Source organism: Corvus kubaryi, unplaced genomic scaffold, assembly GCF_017639235.1.
Source record: "Corvus kubaryi isolate FWS band 111438036 unplaced genomic scaffold, C.kubaryi_AGA036_p1.0 37383, whole genome shotgun sequence".
NCBI lineage: Eukaryota > Metazoa > Chordata > Aves > Passeriformes > Corvidae > Corvus > Corvus kubaryi.
The window spans coordinates 3507250-3534254 of NW_024581125.1; the positions used below are offsets into that span (position 1 = coordinate 3507250).

Sequence of the window (27005 nt, forward strand, 5' to 3'; positions counted from 1 at the left end):
ACTCTTTCTCACCTTTACAATGGCCAGTAACTTTACTTTCAAAGATTTTTGCTCCTTTGGGAGATAGAAGTTGTGGCTTTCTTCTAGTTTTCTGTGTATTGCCAAGATTAAAAGTCACAAGTATGCTGGAAATAAGGAGCTGTATTTTAGGTTCTTCACAATTGAGAAAATATAACCCGTAATTTATTTCCTTATTTCTGTGACTTACTGAATGGAAAAAAGAAAGGCATCATAATTTTTCTTACAATACTGTGTTTTTCTGCAATACAGCCATAAGGCAAGACACTAGTGCTTCAAGTGTTCAGCCCATCAGGGAAATTTGGATTTGTAGCAGGGCTTATGGACATAAAATCCTGGACCAATGCTCAACCTCAACACCAGATTTAGTTATACACTGGCTTATCATCACAGCTTTAAAATTTTACTTTTACATTGTCTAGGAGTCTTGGTTTGTTGTTCTTAACAATTTAGTCTCCATATGTATGAAGAAGAAGGAGACCTTGTAGTCCTTCAGTATTGCTGTGACTGAATGCCACGTGCAGAATGCTTGTGGAAAATAGTTCTGGACTGCAGAGGTAGGAGATCCCACTGAAGGGCCAGTGCAGTGGCTTGGCAAAGATGGTTCAGTACTGAATAATGTAGCAAGAAGATTCTCAGTGATAAGTATTTCACTGTGGACTTCACTGTATTAAGCACACACATAATTTTAAGAAGCCCATCTAGAAGCTGGTATTTAGTCTTGCACTCTACAGAAGAAGTTAGTGGCCTAAAGCGCCAGGATTTATACATCTGCTCCTCCCTAACAGAGGCTGGAACCATGAAGGTAATTCACTGTTCCTTGGGAAGAGAAGCTGCTGCAGTTGTTGCTGAGTGTGTGCCAGTGCAATTCTAGTGCAGCAGGAAAGGGCTGAGTAACTTGAATGCACTGCATTTCTTTCTTTCCTGCTCTCCAGGGACCTGACCACTGCACAAAGTGTTTCCATTTTAAGGATGGTCCAAACTGTGTGGAAAAATGCCCTGATGGCTTGCAGGGGGCCAACAGCTTCATTTTCAAGTACGCCGATGAGGATCGGGAGTGCCATCCGTGTCATCCAAATTGCACCCAAGGGTGAGTGCAAGCTCTGTGCAGGGAGCCATCCTATCCATGTACTGCTCATAGCACAGGGTGGTTTACAGGTTGTTTGGCTTAGTAAAGTGCTTGTCCCACTCCTGAAAAGAGAGTGTGCAGTAGGAATTTAACTTTCGATTTTCAAGTCTCTCATGATGTTCAGGTTTTAGTTATGACTGCCCAGCAGCTCATCACAAAAAGACCCTTTTGAAGACCATAGAGAAGAACTTTCCACAGCAATGCTCTCGGCTTCCCTTCTACACTGGTTTGTAGCAAATGCTGCCCTTTCACTTAATTTTAGGCCTGTAAAATGACTTTATTTTAGTATTTGCTCCTTGACAGAATCTCTGCTACTTGGTATTGGTGAACTAAGCCTGCAGCAGTACTGTGAGACAAAAGTGTTACTGCTCTCCTTTTCCTGCAGGGACTGGTGCACAGAGTTTAAAACCAGACTTTGTACAGAAGCCTGAGACTGAGCATCAATTTCTGAAGTCCTGTCAAAGTGCCCAGAATAATTTGTTACACTTGGAATAATACAGCCCATGCAGCTGAGCCGGAATTAAGAACCTGTGCAACACAACAATAGTCACACGCACACCTACAGTTTTGCACAGGCCATGTAAGTTATTACTGCCTTTCCCATGGGGCAATTAGTAGTGTGCAGCACACAAAGGAAGGACGAAGCAGACAAAGGAAAAAGAGAAAACATCAGCCAGTGAAATAATCTTCGACAAGAGGATCTTATTGTTTAGCAGCTAAAATTAAACCAGTAAATTATTCAGTGTAATCTTGATGTCAACAGCTGTTGCCATTCAAAATGAGACCTTTTGCTGGTTTTACAAATCTAATTACAATAGAGCCATTAGGGAAATGAGAGGGAGATCACAGAGACACAGCCAGGATCTGTTACAGATTTGTCTCCCCCCCCCAGACCCTTTAAATCAGTTATGCAATAAGAAAAATGCTGCTCCTGTGGAAGAAGAGTGTAAGTAGAAATGACATTAAAAGACGAGCTCACTCCAGGAGCTCTGGTCCTGGCTTTCATAGATGCAGAAGGTGCCAATGCTGATCTTAATCTGACAAGATCATGGATGTGTGATGGATTTGCTGTCTACCCAGCATAGGAAGTGGCTTGGAGCTCTCCTGGCCTCCAGGAAGCAACACTTCTTCCTATTCCCTCCTCTTTCCTGAGGAGTTCTAACTGACCCAACTATTTCTAGTGTTTGTGGCACAACTGTGTTTCTTCTAGACCAGGAAGGGAGCAGAAGGTTTTCCTTGCCTTTCCACTTCTCCGTAGGCATTTGTATTTTACGTGTGGTTGTTTACTTTTATCTGCCTGGATCAGGAAGGGAAGTTTTTATGTCTTGTGCTGAAAATGTGACATTCTAGTTCATACACAAATAGGAAAGGCAATTCTAGCTGACCTTGGCAGTACTCAGTGGCAACCCCTGGTGGCAGGGTTGCCTTATGCAGAGTGATGTTGTCCGTTAATCCTTGGACTTCCCGTCTACCCTCCTTTCTATCTTCTCCTTCTGATTAGGTGAAAGGATGTGCCCATCCCCAGAGAAAGGACAAGTAAAAGGGTCAAAGGTCTCTCCCCAAGTTACATACACAAAGGTGTGATTATCTCCCAGATGAGGAGCTATCCCTTTTCCATGACACTAATACTATTCCCTGTGGAAATCTTCATCCTCGTATTAAAGAGTTGATGTGTCTATTCTTAGGTATTTTTTTATCCCTTAGAAAAACAATGCTCTCTTCCCCCCAAGTCTGGGTAAGCATGGCTTACTATTCTTTTTCAGTGTTCCTAGAGACTTTGTGGCATGTGATTATGTTAATGAAGCTGTTAATGACTGTCCAAGATGTTTGGTGTTTACAGGTTGTCCATCTTCTTGCTAACATTGGCAGGGGCTGAATATGCCCACAGAGAGAAGGGAAACCAGTTCCTATCTTCTTTCCTCCTTCAAGGCTGAATTTTCTAGTTTCATACCGTTCCTTTAGAAAGAAGTATTTAAATTCCCCTCAGTCATGATTCTTCAGTGAAATAGGTTGTGGAGGGAACACATCTTGCTATTTGGCTCGTGGCCAAAAGGTAGAGAGAAAACGTGATTCTGCTTCATCCCGCACATCTATTCTCCTGACTGCCAGATCAAGTGCTGGAATAAAACCAGTGCACCCTCAGTACAGCTGGGATACCCATCAAAAAGGGTTGAGCTGCTGCAGAGCAATGCTCCCGGGATGGTATTATCTCGTTCCTGCAGTGCAGCTCTCTGTGAGTCAGGCTGCTTGATAAAATGGGTTCTTAGTTCTCACCTGATGTGATGTTTCCAGTCGTCTCCACCAGTTGTCACCAAGGAGGGATCTGTCCCACCTCTGTTTCCTGTGTTCTGCCACAAATTCCATCTTGGCACTTGCAGAGGACTGCTTTAGTGAGGTTTGATAGCACCATTCTCCTCCGTTATTCAAATGTAATGACTGTTTCTCTTAATAGGTGTGTAATTATCCAGCCCTGTTAATGATCTTGCATTGACCAGAAGAACTGTCAAACAGTGGTGCAACAACTGTGCTTCTTGCTCTTGCATCCCCGTGATAAGTATCAGCTACTTGAAGCCAGTTTGGAGCAGATCTGAGGCACGTGGGACAGCCATCCCACTTAATTCAAGAGAGCTGGAAAGCATCTGGCACCTCTTCTTGCAGAACTAGCCAAAACTGAACACTTCCACAGAAATGAAATGCTAATTATGCAGTAGCTAGTGACAGCCTGCTTCCTTGCTGGGCAGGACACAAATGGGAGATCTCACTGGACACCTCCCCTCATCACACAAACACAGCTTTTTGAAGGGAGTGCATTACTCCTCACCAAAATGCTCTTTTCCTTCTAAGCCATGACCAGAGAAGATGGGGGAGCTCCAGCAACACCGTGTGGCCCTGAAGGGATTTGAGGGCAGAAGCACGGTTTTGCCTCTAAGGCTTAGGTGTATTTTTAGGAAGACAGTTTGAATTCCAGATGAAACAATATTGCAAACAAACTCTGAATAAGAGAAACTGTTACTCTTTTGTTTTGCAAAACTTCCTCCTACCCCCTGTATAGCATCCAGTTCAACTTTGCTCCTCTCACCATGAGTGAGACATTCCTTGTTAGCTCAGTAGCCCTTGGGTGGAGTTGTCTGACTTCATCCATAACAACAGTTGGGTGACCTTCACAACAAAGGTTTTCTCCTGCCCAGAGATAATCCACTTACACCGTTGTAAAATCAGTTTTATTTGTTTCCAGTGACCAAGATTTTTGAGAATTCACCTGGCGAGGAATGGCTTTGCTACCCCATATCTGTTCAGTTAAGACCCCACCTTTCAATCTTAAAGAAAGTTGATAAAAGGCAGTATTTCTGGATTGTTTCTGGAAAAAAACCAGTTGTTACTGCAATTTTCAAAACCCCCCATTTCCTTTCAGAGGATGATTATCTGTAAAGCTAGGATGAGCTCCAAGTGTAATTTTCTGGATAAGCTGATTGAACTTTTGTAAGGTACTGAATATATCATTAATAAATTGGCATGTATCAATTAACCAGTTCATTTTACAGAGCCAACTTGGAAAAGAAAATACCATCCAGACTCCAAGCAGAAGGAACACTGGGTGTGAATGGGGTTACCAGCGTGATTGTGTCAGGCTTATATGGGTCAAAAAGCCTGAAATGAAGGGAGTTCCTTCCCGAGGAAAAATACCTGATGACTTGGTGGTACAAAATACCGTGTTAATAAATATTGCCATGACTCACACAGTGTTGTACTTCCCTGCATGTAATCAGGACAGCCAGTCAGGGAGGAAACTGGGAATTGCTCAACTAGGAGTAATGGAATTGCACTTGGACAGAGTTTTCTCTTTGGGGAAGCGAAGTCCACTGAAGAAGATTACAATTTGAAATAAAAATCAATGATACTTCAACTTGCACTGGGTGAGGTCCAAACAGTACAAGTTTGGATTCAGTCCTGTTCTCCAAATGTACAGGTGAAGTGTCTGAGACAACAGGCTCTTGATACCAGTCTGCTAGTTCTCTAAGCTAGTAGCAGGCTCTTGGACCTCTACTTTGAAGATGCCCTTCTTTTTATTTTTAGCAAGAGTCTGAGATCAGGTTTTCTTGGCACAGTAGGAAATGGACAATCTGAGCAATTTTTCAGCCTCCTTCTTTTCTGAACTTGTTTTCTCCAAATTGCTGACAATGCCCCGAAAGGAAGAAACATTGGATGTGTTTGAGATAGGTTAGAATTCAGACAGTCCTGAATTCCGAAGTCCTGATGCCCAGGACAGCTGAAATTCCAAGAGTTCTCTCTATTAAGTTTTTGAACTGTGTTTAAATCAACCCCTTACATTTATGCATTATCTGGATATTTAACGCATCTTTTTCATGTCTGATTTCATTGAGGAAATCCTTCCAGTTTATGTTTGCATGTCAGAGTAAATGTCTTACGTAAAAATAAAACTTCAAGTAAACAAACACAGGGTAAGGTTAACTTGGTCTGCTCTCCCTGATGAGCAGGTATAGGGAAATCGAATTCACTGACTTCATTTTATAATGGCAGAGTGATACCAATTTAAATGCAGCAAAAGCTGATGAGTGGCAAGTGATGGTGAAGCAGAAAGAAGATCTCATGGGAGCTTATTTGAACTCTCAGATTTTTTGACATGCATATCCTTCCATCAAAGCCAATCTGAAAAGCAGCAAACTTTAAAAGAGTTGGGGATCACACCTTAAATTTGAAATGCCTCAACAGAAGTAAGTTGCAGTCTACTGATGTGTCAGATCACCTCTCCTGCCCATAGTAGATGTACAGCCAAAGGGCCTGTTAATAAAATGGCTCTGAGATCTTGCTAAAGAGAAATAAATGGTTTGGTTTCCTTAAATGCCAAGGGCTAGATACTCCCCATGGCTAGAGTGCCTAGCTGGGCATGCAGCACTGAAGGGGGCCAGGTTGTTAAAACCCCTAAAAGCTCAACTTTAGGTCTCTGAGAATCCTGACTTCTATGTAAACATGTAATCGACCTGCTGTTTCAATGTAGATGACCAGGAAACCAGTCCTGCTCTTCATGGGGGCAAGGGAAATCCACACATGCCCATGTTCTGCAAACCATTTTCCATGGTTGTGTTTTAGTGGTGCTGCATTTAGTGATTCCTTGCATTTCCAAAGCCTTTGGTGAGCATCAGCTGTTTGTGCAGGTGGAAGACTTTTGGCAGCATCTAAAGAAAGCAGAAGAAAATGTCTGAATCATCAGACCCCGTTTGGCTGTGGTTTTTGTTGCTGGAAGTTGGTCCTTGAGCTTCCCTGTTAAACAAGTATAGTCAGCTTCCAAAATATTTCTGCAGTCGCCCTTGCTGCTTAGCACAGGATGAACAATTGCATCAATTACAGAAAGAAAAGCAAATTCTGGATTGTGCTCCTTGAGGTCTCAACTTGTAAGTGAACAGCTTTTGTACAATAATGACTGGTTTGATGACTCATAAAAACATGCAGGAAAAGCAACTCTGTTGTCAGGACTCCCACGTACGCAGGTGAAACCTGCCTTAAGTGCTGTTTGAGCCAAGATATGGCCTGCCTTGGAGTGCTGTTGCTATTATTGTTCGTCTTGTCACAAGCTATAATTTTTTTGGTGACTTAGGTCTCTCTTAGAGAGAGAAGAGCTAGAATTAAGAACAGAAAGGGGATTCCTGCTTCTGGGGTGTGTAAATAACAGATGTCTCTCTTTCTCTCCCTGTTTCCACTTTGGATTTGCTGCAGGTGCATAGGGCCACACCTGGAGGACTGCATTGGGCTGATGGATAGGTACTGGCTGCGTGCTGGCTGCCTGTGTGTCTCCATCCCGCACGTGTGGACAAGGGCGCATGCGTGTGCATGTCCTGGGGAGTGGCAATGACGTGGTTTGTTCTGTAATTGCCTGCAGGTGTAGAGGCCCCGCTAGTCATGACTGCATTTACTATCCATGGACACGGCAGTCCACTTTGCCACAGCACGCTAGGTAACATCCCCACCCCATCCTTCGTGCCCAGGGGCTTGCCCTGCCTGCCTCAGGAATGTCATACTATCCAGTTTGTCCACAAGCACTCATTTTGGGGAGAATACAACTTGTCCTTAAGTGAGATCTGCCTCTCTACATGCAAATTTGCTCTTCTGTTTGAAAGCCAGTTGAATATTCTGCTCATTTAGGCTGACTAGAAAATGCCTTTTTAAATTGTTTTTATTTTTACCTTAAATCAATAAGGACTAAATTCTGAAATTGCCCGTAGACATACATGTTTCCAGATTAAATTTTGTTAGATGGTGAAAATTCTGGTAAAATTGGAATCCACTTGTTTTCTCTTTATTGATTTGTTTGTTTAAGACAGAATTTAAAATCAAATGAACCTCTTTCTTCCATACACCTTGTCTTGAAAAAGTAAATGTTTTAGCAAAACCAAATTTCTTCCTTAATTCACATAACACTGTTATTTGATTTTTTTCATTTTCTGTTTAAAAGAAAAATTGTAACCTTGCAGCAGTTTTATTTTTCAATAATGACAATTGAAACAAATTAATGGAGGCTTTACTCTGCATTCTTTTTCATGAAAGCCCTGCATTGCCATTGAGTTTGTTAATTTTTGAATTCAAACTGGTTAATATGACTTCTAGGCTTTGGGATTACTCTCCTGAGCTAAGACTAGATGAAAAATGCATAATTTCAATCAAACCCACCTGATTCAGGATTTCAATCTGAGGTTTTTTCTTGTCTTTTTCAAAAGGTTTTAAGGTTGCCTTTCCTTCCTAATTGTGTATGTAATGTGAATATTCCTATTTCTAGCTTATGAGGGAGAACATATTTGGACTTGAAAAACAGTGCACTATAAATGCTATCCAATGGTACATTTGTTTATTAAATCAGTGTAAGTTCTGACTTAATTCATTAACCAATGAATAAGCAACACAAGATGAGTTTTTCAATATTTCAATGTTTTGTTTTAATCTTTCTGATCTGGGATATCCAGTTTGAGATACTTCTGTGGGGCCTCATTTTCAGATGGGCTCATCCAAACTGAGCTGCCCAGGTTTTAAAGGTCCTAATTTCATCAACTTTACTCAAAGCACAAATACAGAAAATGTATTATTATTATTTCCTTAAGTTTAAGGGCCTTACCAAACTACAGAAATGAAAGCAATTGTTTTGCTCTGTTCAGCTGTTTTACTCCTGCTCCATTTGGTCTGAGGGGGAAGACCCTCAAATGTTTCCTGTTTCCTTTGGATCGGATGGATATTTTTTTGTTTGTTTCAACCTTGCTGAATTTATTTTAGGAAAATGGCTGCACTGTGTTTAAATGTATTCTTTCACTTTCAAGGCAAAGGAAATTTCATACCTTTATATTAGATTTGTGAAATTGTGCTGCTTTTTTTTATTTTTTTATTGTGAAAATGGTTTATTCTGTTTGGGCTAAAAATGGGCAAAACTGCACTGGCAAAGTGACACTTTTTGTTACAGTCGGGTTGTAAATCCGAAATGGATGTGTTTGACATTAGATAGAAACTTCTGCATGACCCTCTGTTGTGCACCCTCCTGAGATTTGTAAATCTTAATTAATAATCGGTCTGACCCTTATCAATTGACTTGAGTTTTTTCCATTGATGTGAATTACCAGTGAGTTGAAGGGGACAGGGTTTTCTGCTGTTCAGGCAGCTGAAAGTGAGAGCAGGGCTTTAACCCAAACAGCAAGATATTCCTCATCTTCTCCTATTTCCATTTTCATAGCAGTGTTGCTTTTCTTTCCAGTTTTTTAGTTTGCAAATTGTTTATGCCATGATCCATTGACTTGAGGGCTTTTGTAAGAGCCTGGTAGAATAGCAAAGGAATTCTTTCTGTCGTGTTTAATAAAGATGAATCAGATGTGCTCACATGGCTTGTTTTCCAAATGACTGGTGAAACTTCAGTTTTTCTGCTTATCCTTAGTCCCTTCAAGTTTGTGGGAAAACAGCCTTACTTTTGGCAATGCATTCCTTTCTGCATAGTTTGGTTTTGGTTTTTTTAACCTTCAATAGAGTTCTGTCTAAAAGAACAGCTCCTCATGCAGCTTCCTGTACGGATTATTCCTGTGGAGCTTTGGTTTTGGTTCCACCTTCCATACCAGCCTTTCCTAGAAATCACGAAAGCAAAGATGGAAAGCAGAAGGTGGCTGGAATTTCCCAGGATGCCCAAAGGAGTTACCCATCCTCCTTTCCTGCCTCTTATTACAACTCCTCCTTTTGCTACCTTCTGGCAGTTGCAGTCAATGTTTTTTTGTGGTTCAGGTAGCACACAATAGCACACAATGGCACATTCCAGCATATTCTAGAACAATCAGCAAAAAGATTAGTATGTCTGCTCCCAAGATTGGGATAACTGTTGTCTAAAAGGAAGGTTCAAAAACTGTAAAAATAATGCTCTGCTGTTCATTAAGAAAATACTCCAGACAGTCAGGAAAGGCTGGTTACTTTCAAGTTCACCAGAAGTTTGGTTAGTGCAGTTATTGGAGTGAGATTGTGGACAAAGTTTTTACCTAAAGTATGAATTTTAATTGGTTTATCCTTCCTAGGCTTCATTCACCTTAATATTAGGAGAGAAGAGATCATCAAAAGAGGAATGAAGTTTCTGTTTTCTGGTGCATGTGAGATTGTATATCTAAAGACGTGATCAGGAGCATGTGGTGGATAAGATAGGAAAGTACCAGCACCAGCACTGATGTTCCTGGTCTGAGTAAGCTGTCGTCTCTGTTTATGCCCCAAGAAAATTTCATTTACATTTCCCTTTTAACTAACAGAAACTAATTAGCCAGGCCCACTATTGTCAAGTGCTTCAATAGAATGTTGTGTAGCTGTTAACTCAAATTACAATCCTATTGCTAGCTTTGTATCCAAAAACTACATCCTCTCAACAAATCATCACTTCCTCCTCAGAAAAAAAACTGGTTTTATGTACTGTGTATGCATACAAGAGCTAATTAACAGTAAACCCTGTGTAATGCAGGCAAATCCTTTCATAGCTGTTTTGTACCCCATCACAGTATGACTTCAATAGAATTTTACAGCAGCTCTCAGTAGTTGGTGGGGAAGGGAAACCACCTCTAATAAACTGCTTATGTTCATGGCTTTTATGGCGCTCAGCTCCGTTGCTTGGAGGAAAGCGCTCCATATGCTCTCTATTTTTATGGAATAATTATAGTTGTTCTGGAGGGGCAGAGGATCTCTGTATAAAATAAGAGGGAAAATAAGATCTGTGAGTACCAGCTAAGCTACATTACTTGGTTGGTAAAAGAAGCTACTCTCGAGAGACTCTTAATATGGAGCTTTCTGAAGCTGTATCAGAACAGAGCAGTTGAAGAAACAGGTTTATTTTTTAAGAATCCAGATTAGAAAAACAGACAGTTTCAGATCCTGCCTCTGTGTGTTGCATAGAGCTTACATATAATCTGTTTAGGACAAATTCACACGATCACAGAATCAGCTAGGCTGGAACACCACCTTTACAACGAGACCAAGGCACCGAGTACCACATTGAGTCTTTTCTTGCACACTTCTGGGGGTGGTGACTCCTCCACCTCCCTGGGTAGCCTATTCACCCTTTCTGTAAAGAACTTCCTAATGCCCAGCCTAAACCTCCCCTGTGTCTTCTTGTCCTGTTGCTCATGTCCTGGGAGAAGAGACCAACCCCACCTGGCCACAACCTCCTTTTCAGGTTCATGAAAGAGATTGATAGAGAACTCCCAGTTCTGTGTGAGAACTTCCCTCTACTGAAGTGGTTCTGAAGCCAGACCTCTGCTGAAGTCACTTTCATTCTTGCCCCATGGCATTTCCCTGCCTGGAGCTTTAGGAGGAGTACATTTGGAATATCCCTGTGACGTGAATGAAAGTCACTGCAATGATCTTGTGAGCTCCTCCACTTTTTACCACTTCCACATTTTAAGACTAGTCTTCTTGTGGGAAGGGTGTACGTGGGTATTCCTTCTTTCCTGTTGTACAGATAGAATCCTAGAATGGTTGGGGTTGGAAAGGACCTTAAAGCTCATCCAGTTCCAACCCCCCCTGCCCCAGGTTACTCCAAGCCCCATCCAACCTGGCCTTGGGCACTTCCAGGGATCCAAGGGAAGCCACAGCTTCTCTGGGAAACCTGTGCCAGGGCCTCACCCCCTCACAGTGAAGAATTTCTTCCTCATATCTGACCTAAATTTCCCCTCTTTCAGTTTGGGGTCAGACTACAGTTAATAAGTCTCTCATTTTATTAAAGTTTCTTTTCTGTACCATGTTCAGAAAGATTTGTCTGTGATCAGTGAGGGTTTGTGCTTCATCTACTTTACTCAGCAGGGTTGGCTGGTATGGACTCATAGTATGGAAGAACTTAGTAGGGTACGCTACTATAGAGAGAAATAAACTGTTAAGGTTGGGAGAGTGAAAGAACTGGAAGCAATTCTCACACAATGCTGTTTAAAATCTGTTCTGTGGCTCCAGTAGTGTAAGTATCCTGTTGAGAGAACGTAGGACAGAGTAAGGTCAGAAATCTGCTGTTTCTAGAAGTTTTTTATATGAGGAGCGGAATGTGAGCAAAAAACTCTTACAGGATCTGTTGATACTCATTGACCAAGTTTCTCAGCAGCTGTGCTCATTTTTGATAGGAAAATTCTTTGTTTGGAAAACTGACTAAATTGTCTTTACTGAAACTATGAGCAGGGAAAAATTATGAGTAATAAGGCCAAATGTGATAGGTCACTGCCAGAAGAAAAGAAGCAATAGGAAGTGCAAATTAATAAATGGTTTGTTGGAATGGAAAACAACACACACAGCCATTGCAGAGGTCACTGCTTTTGTTTCTCATCACCCTTGCGTTGTGTGTCTGTATTGATTTGGCTACACAAATAATATACAATGCAGAAATAAAATTGTGCTGTGGAGAAGTGACCTTATTATAAAGCAACAGTGTATATCTCACCACTCTCCAATGGGTTTCTGTCATGGCTGGAAATAAGGATTTAATTTAGATTTAATGTTGTTATAAATTAATTATCTATTATTAAATATACATTTGTAGAGCTTTAGAAATATGGAAGATATAGGGTTGTTTAAACCTCAGTGAATGGTTTCTTAATAATTCATTAATATTTAATATATAATAAATCAGAACTAAAGCTTGTGGTCTTACTTCCAATCTACCTGTGCAATGTAGGCTTTGTCACTCTTTCTTAGAAAAATTTACATGTCAAATGTATTTGAGTTGAGAGTCCAGCCCAGACTTAATTCTCTGCAGTCTGGCTTACTCCTTGTGACCTTATTCAGGTGTGAAGGAGCTGCAATTCCTGCGTGAAATGGGAAGCTCTTGGCTGGGGTTGTTTAGAGCAGCACATCCCCCCCCCCTTTGCTTTTTATTGCATGTTTAACACCACTTTTCTGGAATGATGGAGTGTTGAACATGTGATTCAGACGATAATTTGCATTTTAAATCTGTAATTGACATTACCTTTTTTGTTTGTTTTACACACCAAAACGTATGCTCTACTTCAGTTAAGTTGCGACAGCTTTTCCAGCATTGGGTCAAAACTAGCAGATTACTTGTTAATGATGATAGTATAGTTGTCTGTCAGTCCTTTTCATTTGTTTTTGCAGGAATGGAAATACCACTGTTCAATTTGATACTTCACTAGTATGTAGCAAACACAATGGTAAATGAGTTAAACGAATTAAACAAAGCAGTAAGTTTCAAGGAATTAACAAACTCCTGACTCTGGTGCTATGTGTGGGAAGTTGTACCTCAGCATTTACCAAAGGTGGAAGCATTACCACAAATACCAGCAACCATGCAGGAAGAGAGCATTAGGAAATCAAGCCATCAGACCAAATTACTTAATCTTACTATAATTTTTTTCCATGCTGTAAAGTAACGGGGTGGGAAAATGTCATATAAATTATCTGTACCTTTGGGTAGTAGTTTCAAATAACTAAATTCAATTTCTAGTGGGAAAGGGGGACTAATACAAAACTCATTTCCCATGCCATGCCCTCTTTGTTAGTTCAGCTTCCTCTGCATCTCCTTTCTGTAAAGTAGAGGTATTTTGCCTCTTTTCTTCCCTGTTACAGTGGTAGTGGATAGAATTGAACAAGAATGTAGACCCTGTGCCTCTGGAAAGGCTGACTGTTTTCCCAGGAAGGTGTGTTAGAGAGGCTTTAGAGAAGAGCCATTGGGAATAATACCTTGTGTCTTGGAGTGAAGTTTAGGAACTCAAACAGGTAAAGCTTATTTTGGCTGAAAGTGAAGGTGTAGAGCCAGATTCTCCTGTAGAAGTACGCAGGTAAGGAGACAAAGTTTGGTTAAGGATGGCACTAAGTCTAGCAGACTGAAAATGAGAGTTGGGTGTCTTTGAGGTATGAAATGGGTGAAATCTGAGGGACATTCAAAGCAGCAAAATGCCAGTGCATTTCTAATGAAGGTTATTAATCCCTGGAATGATTTTCTTTGGTAATGTTCTCTTCTCCAGCATTAGACTTGTAAAATCAAGACTGGGAATTTTTTTTGCAAGCAAGACCAGTTTGTGCTGAGCCTGGAGGCAGAGGGTGGTGTGGCTCCTCCTGCCATGTGACAGGACACTTCAGTGTCTGTGGCAATCATTTCCAGCTGTGATCAGCTCTTGGCTCATGGTCTAAACTAGAATGTCCTTTGAACTTTGGTTCTGAGTACTGAGTTGGACACAGACAAGCAAATCCTGGGCTTTGGCTCCTGTCAGCTGTGGATGAGGCACAGAGTGAGAGTTCCACATGACTTTACACAAGATTTCTGTTCTGTTCACATATGCTTGCTCATTAGCAGTTAGGTCAGGTGAAACTCTGAATTTTCAGACTGTCCTTTGCTAGGAGAGCTGAGAAACTCATTCAGATCTTATCTGTACTTTTGTCAAAAAGCTTCATGCCTTTTTTTCAATCTGATGTAAATTTTTAATGACGCCATCTTCACTTGCTGGTGAACAAGATCTTTTGCAGACATATTGGCTGTTTCATCAATAGAAGATAATGTCGAAAATAATTTCTGTAGTTATCTGAGATTGAGCAAATGATAAAACAGGCAAGGAAAGATTATGGGATAATGTGAAGAACAAGTGCTGGCTAGTTCTGATTGAGCTTTTCTTTGGCAGAGGGTTGTGAGGAGGTAACTCTATCTGCCTGTTGTGGTACATTTCTCAGCAGAGCTGGTAGTCTCTCATACTAAAGAGTTGTGGCATTTATGCTGACATCTGAGAACAACTACAAGGACAAGGGCCAAGCTTTGGTTAAACATGGTCTAGTCATGATGTAATCCCTGATTTGTCAATGATACAAAGTTTTTCTAGTAATGCCTAAAGGAAAACTCTCTGAAATGCAATCAGCCTTTTTAATGAAGAGTGTGAACTTTTCCCTCAAACAATTTGTCTTGGACTCCCAGTACTCTGCCTGTGACATAGTGTGTCCTTTGGAAACACAGGATTTCAAAGCAGTATACCAGTGCTGGACACCTCTTAAAATGCTCACTTGGATTTTTGTTACATGTTCTTATTGTACTCACTATTCCATTTTAACTCATAATTCTCTACTTGTTGTAAATGCAATGATGTTTAGATATGTCACTGAAATTAGGTAGTAAAGATATGTCTTAGAAGGCTGTACTAGTTTGTAAACAAACTAGTGGGAGACACCAAGTCAAAATAACTTAATAGGGAAATAAAAAGAGAAAAAAATATATAAAAGCAGATAACACTGGGTTAAACTGACAGAGTTAGGATATAACCTGAGTCCCTGTTAGGCAGGGTGGTGGTAGCAGTCTGGTAGAATGGTGGCTGTAGTCCTCCTGAAGCGGTGATCCTGTAGAAAGGTCTGCTCTTCCTTAGGTCCAGTGGTGGCTGTGTAGCTCCTGTCCTCTGGAAATCCAGTGGAAAGGTTGTCTGTGGTGTTCGGAATCTCAGATTATATCCACAATGGGATGCTTGGTTCCTCCCTCTGGGTGGAGCATCTCACAAGGGGGTAGTGAGTCACAAGGCCAAGTGTTGATTAGGCTCATTAACAGAAGATGGTCCGGAGGGAGTTATCTCTGAGTCAGGCGGCAGGACAATGATGGGCCATTAACAGAAAGATAGTCTGGGGGGAGGAGGCAAGGAAACACTGCCCCACCTGGTTTCAACAGCTCATGAGGATGGTAATAGAGTACACTGCAACCCAGGACAAAGGCACAGAAGCAGTAAAGCACCATAACATGAGTGAAAAGAAGTGGTGACAGCGGAAAAGTAGAAGGAAGCAAAAGGATAGAGGATGTAGGGTTTTTTGTTATAATTTCTTTTGCTCCAAATAATCCTGCAAGGTTAGAATCTGTAGGCCTGATGTCAGTGTAGGTCATGCTGAAGAGGAGACAAGACACTGCAATCCCTGCTTTTGGTGTACAGTATGTTTATCTGCAAATTAATCCGAAAATAATGCTGGGAACATGGGCCAGAGTATGCATATCCTGTAGGCTGGTCAGAAGCAAAGAAACTGCATTGACATGGTACACTGGAGGGAAGAGGTCTAATTCCAGAAGGACAGTTCAGCAGCACGACAGTGGCCAAACCCATCTCCTCTAATTTCTCAGCAGGCTTGAATCAGCCATGGGGATATTTTCAGTTCATGACGGTGGTGTCTGTAACCATGGGCTTTGCTTGAGTGAATAGCCTGCCTTAAAAAAAAATGTGCGAATTTCAGGAGTAAATCACATCTTTCACTGCCCCTAATGGACTGATGAAGGGAAAAAAAGAAAAGGTAAGAAGTATTCCTGCATTAAAATAGACAACTAGTTGTTAATATGCGTAGTCTCAATCACAGTAAGGATAATAGACAAAGAACAGATTGAAGAGATAATATCCTTGCTTTAAAACTGTCCCATCTCCCATAGATACGATGTTCCCTCCCTTGTGGCAGTGATGTCCTCTGCATGTGAATAACCTGGATGCAGGCTAAGTTCACTGCTGTCTCACTTCAGCTCTGGGTGAATTCTCTCTACTTTTAGTTCCTGGATCAGCTGGTGGATCAGGGCTGCAAATTCCAAACTTCAGGACATTTGAGTCAACTTCTAATCAATGGATTTTTAAAATAGGGGAGCAGTTTCCAGGAAACTTCCAATGAGAAGAAGGGCATCACTAAGAAAGCAAGCCAAAACCTATAGCTGTGTCAGTATGTTTGTATATACTCTCTCAAGGTTTCCTCAGCCTTTTTGTGCTGCTGATGACTTAAACACTTCAAAGTGGAATGAGAAGCAATCCCTTTCTCCCTCATGACAGAGGCAGGGAAAAAAGGTATTGAAGCCTTCTCTCCCCTTGTTTTTTTATTTTCTTGGCCCCTAATGAGCTTCAGACACTGTGAGACCTAAAAGGCACAAAGTGTCAGCAGGGTCCACTACCTGCCAGAGTACTGGTACTTAGGTTTTGGGATTTGCTGGGATGGGGAAAGGAAGGGGGTTGTGACTGAAAGGGGAAAAAGAGATTTTTAAATTGGATCACTGTTTCCTCAGATGCTTGGCCTGTTCTGTTCTGGGATTTCAGCAGCTGTTAGAAGATGAGTTTCTTTGACATTTAGAAGCTGTCTAGATAAGGCAGTAGATCTTGGAATGTTCTATCATACAGAAATTTGGGAGAAGGAGGAGCTGTTTTACTAAATTGTCATTTTCCTTGGTGTAGGCTGTACTGTACTACAAAATAATCCTAGTAAGAGAGCAGTTGGAGAGTCTGGGTTGCTCTGAGCAGTACCCTCACCATGGCCACGAGCTGCTTTTCTAATCCAGTCACATCTGTGACGGTGGAGATGGTGGGAGGTTGCTGTGTACACGAACGCAACCCCATCGTCAGCAGAGCTGAGAGCAGGATGATGCTCACAAAGGCTGGTTTCCCTTGCTCCTTTACAGCCACTGGGGTGGAAGAGATTCCTTTGGCTGGATGTGGATACAGAAGAGAGCAGTGACAGTGGGTGAGTTTGGAGCTTCTGTGCTGAGCTTTTCTTCTCAGAATGGCCTTTGGGGAAATTCTGGCAGTGGGATGGTGACTAGAATTAAGAGGAGTTGCAAGATACTCCAGAGTTTCTCTCTGCTTCATTTGGTAACATAAAATGACTGGGAGATGACTGATAAGTTATTAACATAGAAGAACTTTTGGGCATAGTATTGTATAAGGGTGACCCTGTACAAACCTGTGTCAGGAACAGGGTATCAGTTTTATGGGAGCTTATTCCCCAATAAGAAAATGAGATTTTCTAACAATTGATATAATTTGTGTAGGATGTTTAGACAGTATGCTATTCCAGTAAAATAATAGTGATAAATCCAAAAGCAGCATCAGGCATACTCAAAGAAATTCCTTATACCCTGCTCTTTATCTGCCTTCGATTTTCCTCTATATTTATGAGCACTGGCTGCATTTGTTCACTGCTATGCTCCACAAAGATAAATTCTGCATATTTAGAACTCAAGTGATGAGTAGCTAAAATCTGTGTTGAAGTTAACAGCATCGTGGCCATTACTAGTGTTGTAATAAATGTCTCAAATGCTATGTGTGTAATGTTATATAAACATCTGTGCCAGTGCAGAGTGAAGTGTGAGTGTTTTGATTTAGGTTTTGAAGGAAAGATTTTTAACAGTAGGTGTGCATGAATGTATGTAATACATGAATGATAGATGGATGCGTATTTCCAAACACATCCTGCTACAAGTCCTCCATGCACTCTCATCTCAAACATAGGTCCAAAATATGCTTTAATGCCACCACTTGTTAAAAAATCTCAGCTGAAACCCATGTAAGCTCTTACTACAGAACAAATTATTGGATATGACAAGGAACTTGAAGATTGGGAACACAGTGTGATGGTTCTGTTCTTATCAGTTTAAAATGTCCCATTTTGTTATCATACTATGGTTTGGGTTGGAAGGGACCTTAAAGATCACCTCATTCCACCCCCTGCCATGGGCAGGGACACCTTCCACTATCCCAGTTGCTCCAAGCCCTGTCCAGCTTGGTCTTGGACACTTTCACAGATGGGGCAGCCACAGCTTCTCTGGGCAGCCTATGCCAGGGCCTCACCACCCTCACAGGGAACAATTTCTTCCATATATATAATCTAAATTTCCCCTCTTTCAGTTTTGATGTTTGGTTTTTCTCTTCTGCCAGTTTCCAGTGCTGAATCTTAGTCTGACTGTTTCCTTAGGTGCAGGGGCTTGTTCCCCTTGGAGAGGTGCTTGGGCAGAGGTTGGGGCTCTCTTCAATGTACAGAATTTGTTTTCATAAAGGAGAAACATAAAGCCATAAAGACTTCAGAGGAGGGAATCTGGTTCAGAATGTCAGACTTGGTCCCCAAACACAGTCCTTGAAGGACTGTAAAACAGTCCTGGAGCTTGAGAAAGCAAATGCTTGCTGTCCCAAATGACTTAAAGCTGGAACAGGGGGGAGTCCAGTGTTCTTAACCACTTAAACAAAATATCTGCTCTGTGGTCCTTAAATCTTCTGAATGATTACTTTCAGGAAAGACTGGCATTCAAAAAAAGCAGGCAGGTATAAAAAGAGAGATCAATGCATTTTCTGAAGAAAGATGATGATTTGGGAAATAAAGTAAAAATGAAGGACATGAGGTAGTGTTGGATCCCAATTCTTCGGATCTCCTGTCGGATTATTCAAGTAGGAGAGATGGGACTATGCAATTACTCAGGATTTATTGCTTAAAATAACAAATAAGGCATTGGTCTCGAGGCATGAGATTTGCAGGAAATCATAATAATGGTGAATAGTCGCAAGACTAAGGGTTACATAGCAATTTATAACTTTCTAATCCAACAGGCACTTAAAACGAAACTTTGTTTTGACTTTATGACCTATCACCTGTGGTATTCCCACTGCAGTGTGGCTGTGTCTTACCCAGTGATTTGTTAAGTCACGTCCACACACAGAGATCACTTTTACAGCATCTAAATTCTTAACTTAACTTACAAAGTCACATTATTATACTTAAAACCCTCCACCATAACACCCATTTACTTACTTTTACTTATAACTATAGAAACACAGGTTTGTGATTCTCTGTGCTTAAGGTCTATAAATCTCTGTCAATTATGCCAGATTTCTTCCAGGGTTGTAAATCAAATCCACCCTTAACTGCAGAAGTTTTTACTCCTCTGTAAGGGAGGAATAGAGAAGAAAGTAGAGAAACCTTCTTGCAGCTCCTTAGAGGTAGACAATCCGCCTGTGCAGTCTACAGGTGCAGTCATGTGTGGGTTTGATTATTTCCTATGTTGAATAGCTTAATTCCAGCAAACACTTAACTGGAGCTTGAGTGAATTACAGGCACTTTCCACCTGTGAAATTCAGAAAGTGTTTAAAAAAAAATAACAGAAGGAAGAGCACAATATTCAAACAGTTTTTATCCTGACAGTTATTTAAAATACTCATGAACATTCCTTCATGTTCTCTATTCTTTGTGTTTATAAAAACCTATGGCAGAGCAAAATGTTCCAGTTTTGAGCTACAGTGTGTATTCTCTATGTGACCCAGCTCTCACTGGATGTTTTGGTACCTACAGATTTGATGTGGGCTCTGCCATGTGTTTCTCAAGCGATGTAATAGGCCCTGCCACGGGTTGTGCTGCTCTGTGGTGCTCCTGGATCTGACAGTGAATGAACAGCAAACAGTGCCACCAAAGTAGGCCATGTTTCTACTGGAGAAAAGTGTGTTTTCTTGATAAATAATTTCGTGTGCACAGGCATGATGAGCCAGCTGACTGCCACTGGTTGCAGAGGAGCAGGCTGAGTTGATTGCTTCTAATAGGAATTCTTTATGCAGAGAGAAACTCCTTGAGCTAATGCTGGTAGTTTTGGTTTCAGAGCAGTCCATCAGCATCCATGGTCATTACAGCTCTAGTTTCCTTTATTTAAAGCAAAATATTACTGTTTCCAAAGAAAATGGGAAATATGACAAGTTTATAAAGGAGATTGCTCTTGCTGAACTGGCTTCACCTGAGTCTAGTGGGTTTAACTGGCTTTGTGTCACAGATAAATCAATCTACATTATATGGGGCCTGACTTGGCATATTTTACAAAGAATGCTAATCTGTTTGTTTAAAGCACAAGCCTCAAAGCAGAGTCACTGTGTGAGCTCTTAACAATAGCATTCCTTCTTTAAGTTGAGGCAGAAAACAATAGGGGTGCAGGAGATTTTATTGGAACTTTTCAGTTTTAGAGGAGGAGAAGCCCATAAAAAGACTTGATATTGATGCTGTAATCCCAGAGATTTCAGTAGTTATTCCTAGTCAGATGTATTAACACGGAGCTAAAATTGAGAGTTCTTCGTAATTTATAGTGAAAACATAACAGAGTGGTAGTTCTAAATTATGCCATTCAGACTTAAAACCAGTTTTAAAGAAATCCATTGTGTACTGTGTGTGGTAATAAAAACGCCACAGATTTTTAGTCAATACATATTAATGTGTAGAATGTTAAGCTGTAATAATTTTCAAAGCTGTACTTAGTATTACTATTTCTTTATCCTCATTTACTTTGCTGAGTGAAATGGGGACTCCTACATTCTTAAAAAAGAGGTGTGAGTAGAACATACCTTTACAGGCATTGATAAAGGACCCGGTGTGGGTAAGGAAGAAGCAGTTTTGTCAACAGGTACCTGTTTGTTCACATGAGCCTTGGCCAAAGTGAAAGCTGTGTCTGCTCTTTTGTGATGTTTAACTGCTGAGTGGACCCAGACACAGACTGCAACCCTGAGGTCATTTTGCATATTGAAAAGTTGTGGGTAGTTGACAGTTTGCCCATCTCTGGATTAAATGTGGAATTGGTAGTAATTGTGTAACTGTGAGATCAGCTGTGAATTAAAATTTGTGTTTACTCATGATAAAAACTCCTAATCTGCACATAAATAGGGCCATTTATCAGTATTCAAACACCCTCGGATTAGGAGGAGAGAGGGGGAAGGGTGCCTTGTTCTTGAAAAAGAGTATCAAGCAGAGCAGTCTTGGTAACATCAGATGAATCCTTGCCACTCCAGGGGGAGCAGCGTTTCGTGAACACCGGGCACTCTGGAAGTTGTGGCTGTCCAACTTCGCACAGCAGAGAGAGGCTGTTGAAACATCCACAAATTTGCTTTCCAGCCTGATTGTTTATCTTGTATGTTTTAAATACTAACATTACCGTTCCAGGATTAGCAGAATCTGTCAGATCTCTGAAAGGGAAGCTTCAAAATTGGCTGAACCCCCACTAATGAAAGGGATGAGGAATGCAGAATGTGGGAAGCGTCCATCAGGAAAAAATAATACCTCAATAACAAGGATTTACAAGAAGGAACTGCTTAGCAAACACTCAAGGTTGTAATGAATCCTGTTTGGATATATAGATAAAAACTCCAAGAAGGGGAAGGTTGATACAGGAACTTGCAGCCTTCCAACAGCTTGGCTTCAAAGCTCAGTTTCTTTACATCTCGTACCGGGTGGGTCAATGCCAAGGATGGAGAAACAGGTGGTGTTTGTCAGCTTTACTCCATGGGTCACAACTCAATTTCCTCTCTCCTTTCTGCTGCACTCTTCAGTCAAGAGTGTGAGACCAACCATGTACTCATCTAAATCAGTAATTAGGCTTTAATACCTGGTCTCAGGGAACTGTGGGAATTGCAGATGTCCTGATGTTTTGGAGTGGATGGAATGGTATAAGCCCTGCTGCTGAGCATCCTTGCCTGTCTTGGAATGCTAACTTTGAGCTCAGTGTCAGGTTTGGTGTGTGGGAGTGGGTGTTACATGTTTCTAAATATGAAAACACAGTACACATTTAAAAAGAAATACGTATATATTATTCATGTCTCCTAAGGGAATACTGGAATCTTTCTTTCAACTTTTAGCCACAGATACACAGTTTCTAGTTTAAGAGGCAGGATTTTCATGTAGTGATTTTTTTTTTTCTTCCCACAGCCACCCCAGCTGATGCCTTTTCCACTTATTAATTGGGTATTCTGTCCTCAGCTGAGGGAGGGATGTGGGATAGCAAATTAATTATATGGGGTTGAATTATGATTCAGGGCCATGTTTCTTGGACTGCTAAGCCTGTTTTGATGAGCATGAATACCCAGAAACACGTTGCAGAGATTGTTTCCATCCTCTGGGGTAGATTTCCAGTGTGTAAAGGAAAGCAGTGGCTGTATCAGGAGTTTCCTGTTGGTGGGTTTGGGTTAGTGGTGGAGCTGTAAGAAATGTGAGCTAGGATTGACTTTGCCTGTCCATTAATTATGCTGGATGGGCAGGACTGACATGGAGCTACCTCTCCTTGCTTGACTTTAGCTTTTCTGAGTCTTTTTAGTCCTCCATGCTTTTAAAAATTACTTTAACATGACAGGGGCTTTTGATAGTGCATTTTTTGTCTTTTTGTCGGAATTGCTCATGGAATTAGTTTTAAGTGAGCAGAAGTCTGAGGGGGGCAAACGTCAGGAATTGCAGTCATGGAGGTGGCTGTGGGACAAGTAATGTAACATAAATAAGTGGATTAAGTCCTTAATGCCACTAGAGAAAATGAGATTTGTGTGTCCAGCTGCCTGTGAAGCCAAACAGTTTGTTAGGTGCATATGCAAAAAAGGATTGAATTAAAAAAAACCGAAATGGTAGAAGGTTTTGTTGCAGCTGCTTTGGTCAGTGCCGCCTTGCAGGGATCCGTGTTGAACAACCCCAGCAATGGCCCAGCAGAAAGGTAAACAGCTTAATGGAATTCATAAGGGTATTAAAGGTAAGGCTCTGCAAGCATGAAAATAAGCAGAGAACTGTGGCAGGAGACCTGATGATATTAGCAGAACAGAGAGAAAAAGCAAAGTCAACCCAACAAACACAAGTGAAAATAACCCCAATGATGGGGTGGCACCCTGAAAACTGGGCTTAGGAAATAATCCATGTGTGGTTGAAAGCAGTGGTGAAGTGATAACAGGGAGCTGTGGCTGCAGAGACTTGGCATCTGGTCCTGGAGCAAATAAACCACAGGGTTGTTGACTTTGGGGCTTAGTTCTGCAGCAGAGAGAGGAGAAGCTGCTGGGTATCTGACCACATCCAAGGCTGGGATGTTTGGTACTGACAGGATTTGATGCAAGGGTAGTGGATTTGGGAGTCAAGGCAACTGATCACTATTTGAGTGGAAAATACAGCTTTTTCTGTATTTCACTGATTTGTTTAGCATTTAAATATGTTATTTTATTGCACATTGTACTATCCCTTTCATGCTTCCTTTTTAAGCTTGCTTGATAGTATCTTTAGGTGGTGCCGTCTGAAAATTCAGGTATAATATAGCATATTTCACATTAACAAGTAAAATGCTTGTTTGGTGAAGCCATTGAAAATTATTTCCTTTTTTCAATTCCCTACTAAAAATTAGGACACTTTTAAAGTCAGTGAGAGTTCACATGATGAATCATAAAGATCCATTTTGAACCCCCCTTGTACTCTATAACAATAGAAGGGCTGCAAACTTCATTTTATTTTCTTCATTACTTAGGTCCCCTTTAGAACCATTTTTTTATTATGGTCTATCATGTAAATATTATTTGAACTACTTTTAGAGTACACAGTACTATAAAACTCCAATTACTTACTTTGACAACTGTTATGCTAGTTATTAATATGCACTTTAAAGCTGGGAGTTCTCCTGCCTGTTTAGTCAGTCTGTGGTTTGGTGGTGTTTGTTAAAAATTATATGACTGTTCATACAGCATAAAAATGAATTTTAAAAATTCCTCTGCTCAAGAGCATTAGTCAGTACCAGCTCCATAGAAGGCTTTTGGTGGCCAGTGTTTTTCATAATTGCCTATTAAAGAGTTTCTTGCATCAGCAATGTGGGAAGACATGTAAACAAAGAGGAGCATTGTTTGGGGTGGATATGCCAGACTCTTTAAGCTCTGCACTCAAAAGCACAGAGTAACCACTGGGGTTAGAAAAGGCAATGTGTTTTAGGGCCAGACTCCCTGGAGGAGAAGTAGGTGGTACTGGACTCATGTTCCCCAAACACCATAACCCATTTCTCAGCCAGACAGCATTCCCCTTCCTTTATTTGCAAGCTTAGAGTTTCCATCATAAAGTCTGTGAACTGCAATAGGCCTTTGTGTTAATGTGTTTACCCTGGTAGTGGTGCTTTAAATACTGGATGTGGAAGTGTGAGGCTTTCTCAGAGGTAATGTAGACACACCTTCAGGAACCAAACCAGGTGAGATGGCACTGCTTCATGAAAGGTTGTAAAAAGAAGAATAAAGGGTTGGATAAAACAATTTAGTAGGGAGACTCTTTGAAATTTTCATAGCTGTGTGATACATTTTTATTAATAGGCCATAACGTACCTTTCATCATCATTCAGCTGTAACTGAGGGAGGCTTTTAGAGCACAGCAGTGACATTTCCATGATCTTGACAACAGTTAATCTGTTTCCTGGGCTTACCAGGCAGTGGTTTCAGCACCATCTATACTCTGCAGTTGTCATGCTGTCTTTTTACCCATCTTTTCAGCAACTGTCCAGCCATTGTTGGAAGGATGTTAGATGCTCTGAGTGTGTTCATGTTGGTAAGTTGTTGGTATGCTGTGAAAATACCTAATTTAAGGTACTGCTTTGAGTTTTTCTTTGGAGGGAGCCTGATTTCTCCATTGCCTGTGTAGGTGATCTCCAAATCTCGCCTGTGAAGTTCCCTCTCACTTCCTCCATACTTGGGAAGGCATATTGTGTTGGTAGTTTGGGAATTTTTTGTTGGCTTCTTTTCCCCTAAATGCACGAGCCCATGAGTTGATGTGGATGGAGCCAAAATCAGCATAGGCAGAGCTCTTGCAGGAAACTGCAGATATTTGTGTTCTCATTTTGCCATTGCAGATTTGCATTTGCCATCAAAGTGCATGTTGTGTTTCCTTGTCCACACGACTCCTCACGTGTGCATGGGGTTTTGTAAACAAAAGTAGAGTTGGTATGATGATTAGAAACAAGCAAAGACTACCATGTGTCAATGTGTTTGCCTTGACTTCCCATTTGGGCTGGAGTTCTGGTCATAAGGCAGTTATGAGCTTTCCATGTGATTGTGTTTTATGCACCCAAGTTCTTTGGTCTCTCACCCTACCTGTGAAAGTAAAGTCTCTGATTCTGATTGCTAGAACCCCCCTGATTGCCGCGGGAGTTATTGGTGGCCTCTTCATCATCGTCATCATGGGCCTGACATTTGCTGTGTACGTTCGGCGCAAAAGCATCAAGAAGAAGAGAGCACTGCGAAGGTTCCTGGAGACTGAGGTGAGCCCAGGCTGCTTCTCACAGGCTGTTTGGGGAGATATGCAGGGCTGTTCTGCTTTTATATTGGAGATGTTCAGGTCTTACCAGAGAGGCCTGTAGAAATCCTTTTGCTTACTTGTGCAGATTAAACCAGTGGAAAGAATGAAGCTATTTCAAGATGCTGGTTTTCTGCATAAGTACAGATTCATGGCTTCTGAAGACCAGAAAAAATTCCCTATGAACACTGGAAGGCGTGTCCCACTGGATTTCTGGACTCCCATCCTGCTCTCCACTGAACTTCTATCCCAAGTCATCAATACCTTTAGCAGCTCTCATGCTTAAATATTACAGGGTTTCATTCTGGCCATATTTAGGTTGACTTCTAAGGCTGAAGTAAGTTCCGTCAGCAAGCTCTGAAGAAACAAACTTCATGTTTAAATGCAGAGGTAGTAACCTACTGTTGTTTCCCGTGCCTACAGTACCTTTGTAGTCCAGATTTTGTCAAAGCCTGTAGTAATGATCAGTAATAATAATTATGTATTTTATTAAGCCGAGCTTCACAGAGCTTAACCAATTGAAGTTCCCAGTTCTACTGGCAAAAACATATAACAGAGCTGTAGCAGAGTGCTATGACCACTCCATCCTGCTCTTCGAAGTGTCATTAGAGGAGAGGGCAGTCTAGGAAGTATATTTAAATATAACATTAAATGTATATCTATCAGCTACTGCAGCAGTGATTACTGCCATCGCTTCAGTCCTATACTTGAGACACTTTGCAAATGATGGTGTTTTTAAAATAGGGTGTGCCTTTGTAAGATAATAAAGCTTGGAAATGCTGTTAGCTAGTGACTCTTTGATAAGGCATTATTAACAGTGCTGTTTTCTCTTCTGTTCCAAGAGTTCTTCTCCCACTCATCTCCTCTGTAGAGCCTGGGAGTAAATGATTTATGCATCCCCAGTCTGTTTGCACAAGTATCTTCATGTTTGGCTAGAATTTGTGTTGCTTGTTAAATACTGTTCAGCTGTATAGAAAGCTTAACAATACTCAGTGCCTTTAAATGAATAAATCTTGCCGTGCCTTTAAATGAATAAATCTTGCCATTGTATCAGCCCATACTTAAGCATAAATTATTTAAAGCAGGTGGTTCTCATTGCATTGGCTTTGAAGTCCAGATTTCATTTTTCATTTGGTCAGATAAAAGCTGTGGCTGGCAATAGTCATGAGGGACCAGGGCCTCCTACTGAACATGTGGGGAAGCTGCTGTCTTGGCTGAGAAACTGAAGATTAAATCAGGAGCATCCTGAAATAAACACACAAGCAATTAGCTTTAGTTGAAGTCTCTCTTTCTAGCTGGAGGCTGTAACAGGACTTATTCTTTCTGTAGATCATTCTCCATAAAACTCTACAAGCCTTGTTTTAGACCCCCACAACATGTCTCCACCTCTCCCTGCCATTCCTCTGTTGGTGGACTGCGGCACAGAACCTCTTCTCATCCATCACAAACTGAAAATACAGAAGTGTGCTGCCAGTGTGCCTAATTTTCTTTTACAGTAAACCTTTCTTTCATGGTATAAATACTGGACGTCTAAAGTGGGAAGGAGGAAAGAGAAATCCCT

General features: G+C 41.1%; 1 protein-coding gene across 1 annotated transcript in view; it reads left to right on the top strand.

The window, feature by feature from the left end:
- Nucleotides 1-27005, top strand: part of ERBB4 (erb-b2 receptor tyrosine kinase 4) — a 314498-nt gene that overhangs the window by 169711 nt on the left and 117782 nt on the right. The window contains exons 14-15 of the mRNA XM_042035252.1: nucleotides 954-1108; nucleotides 25277-25409. Of these exons, the coding sequence (XP_041891186.1) occupies nucleotides 954-1108; nucleotides 25277-25409 (288 nt within the window). The remainder of the gene's footprint in view (nucleotides 1-953; nucleotides 1109-25276; nucleotides 25410-27005) is intronic.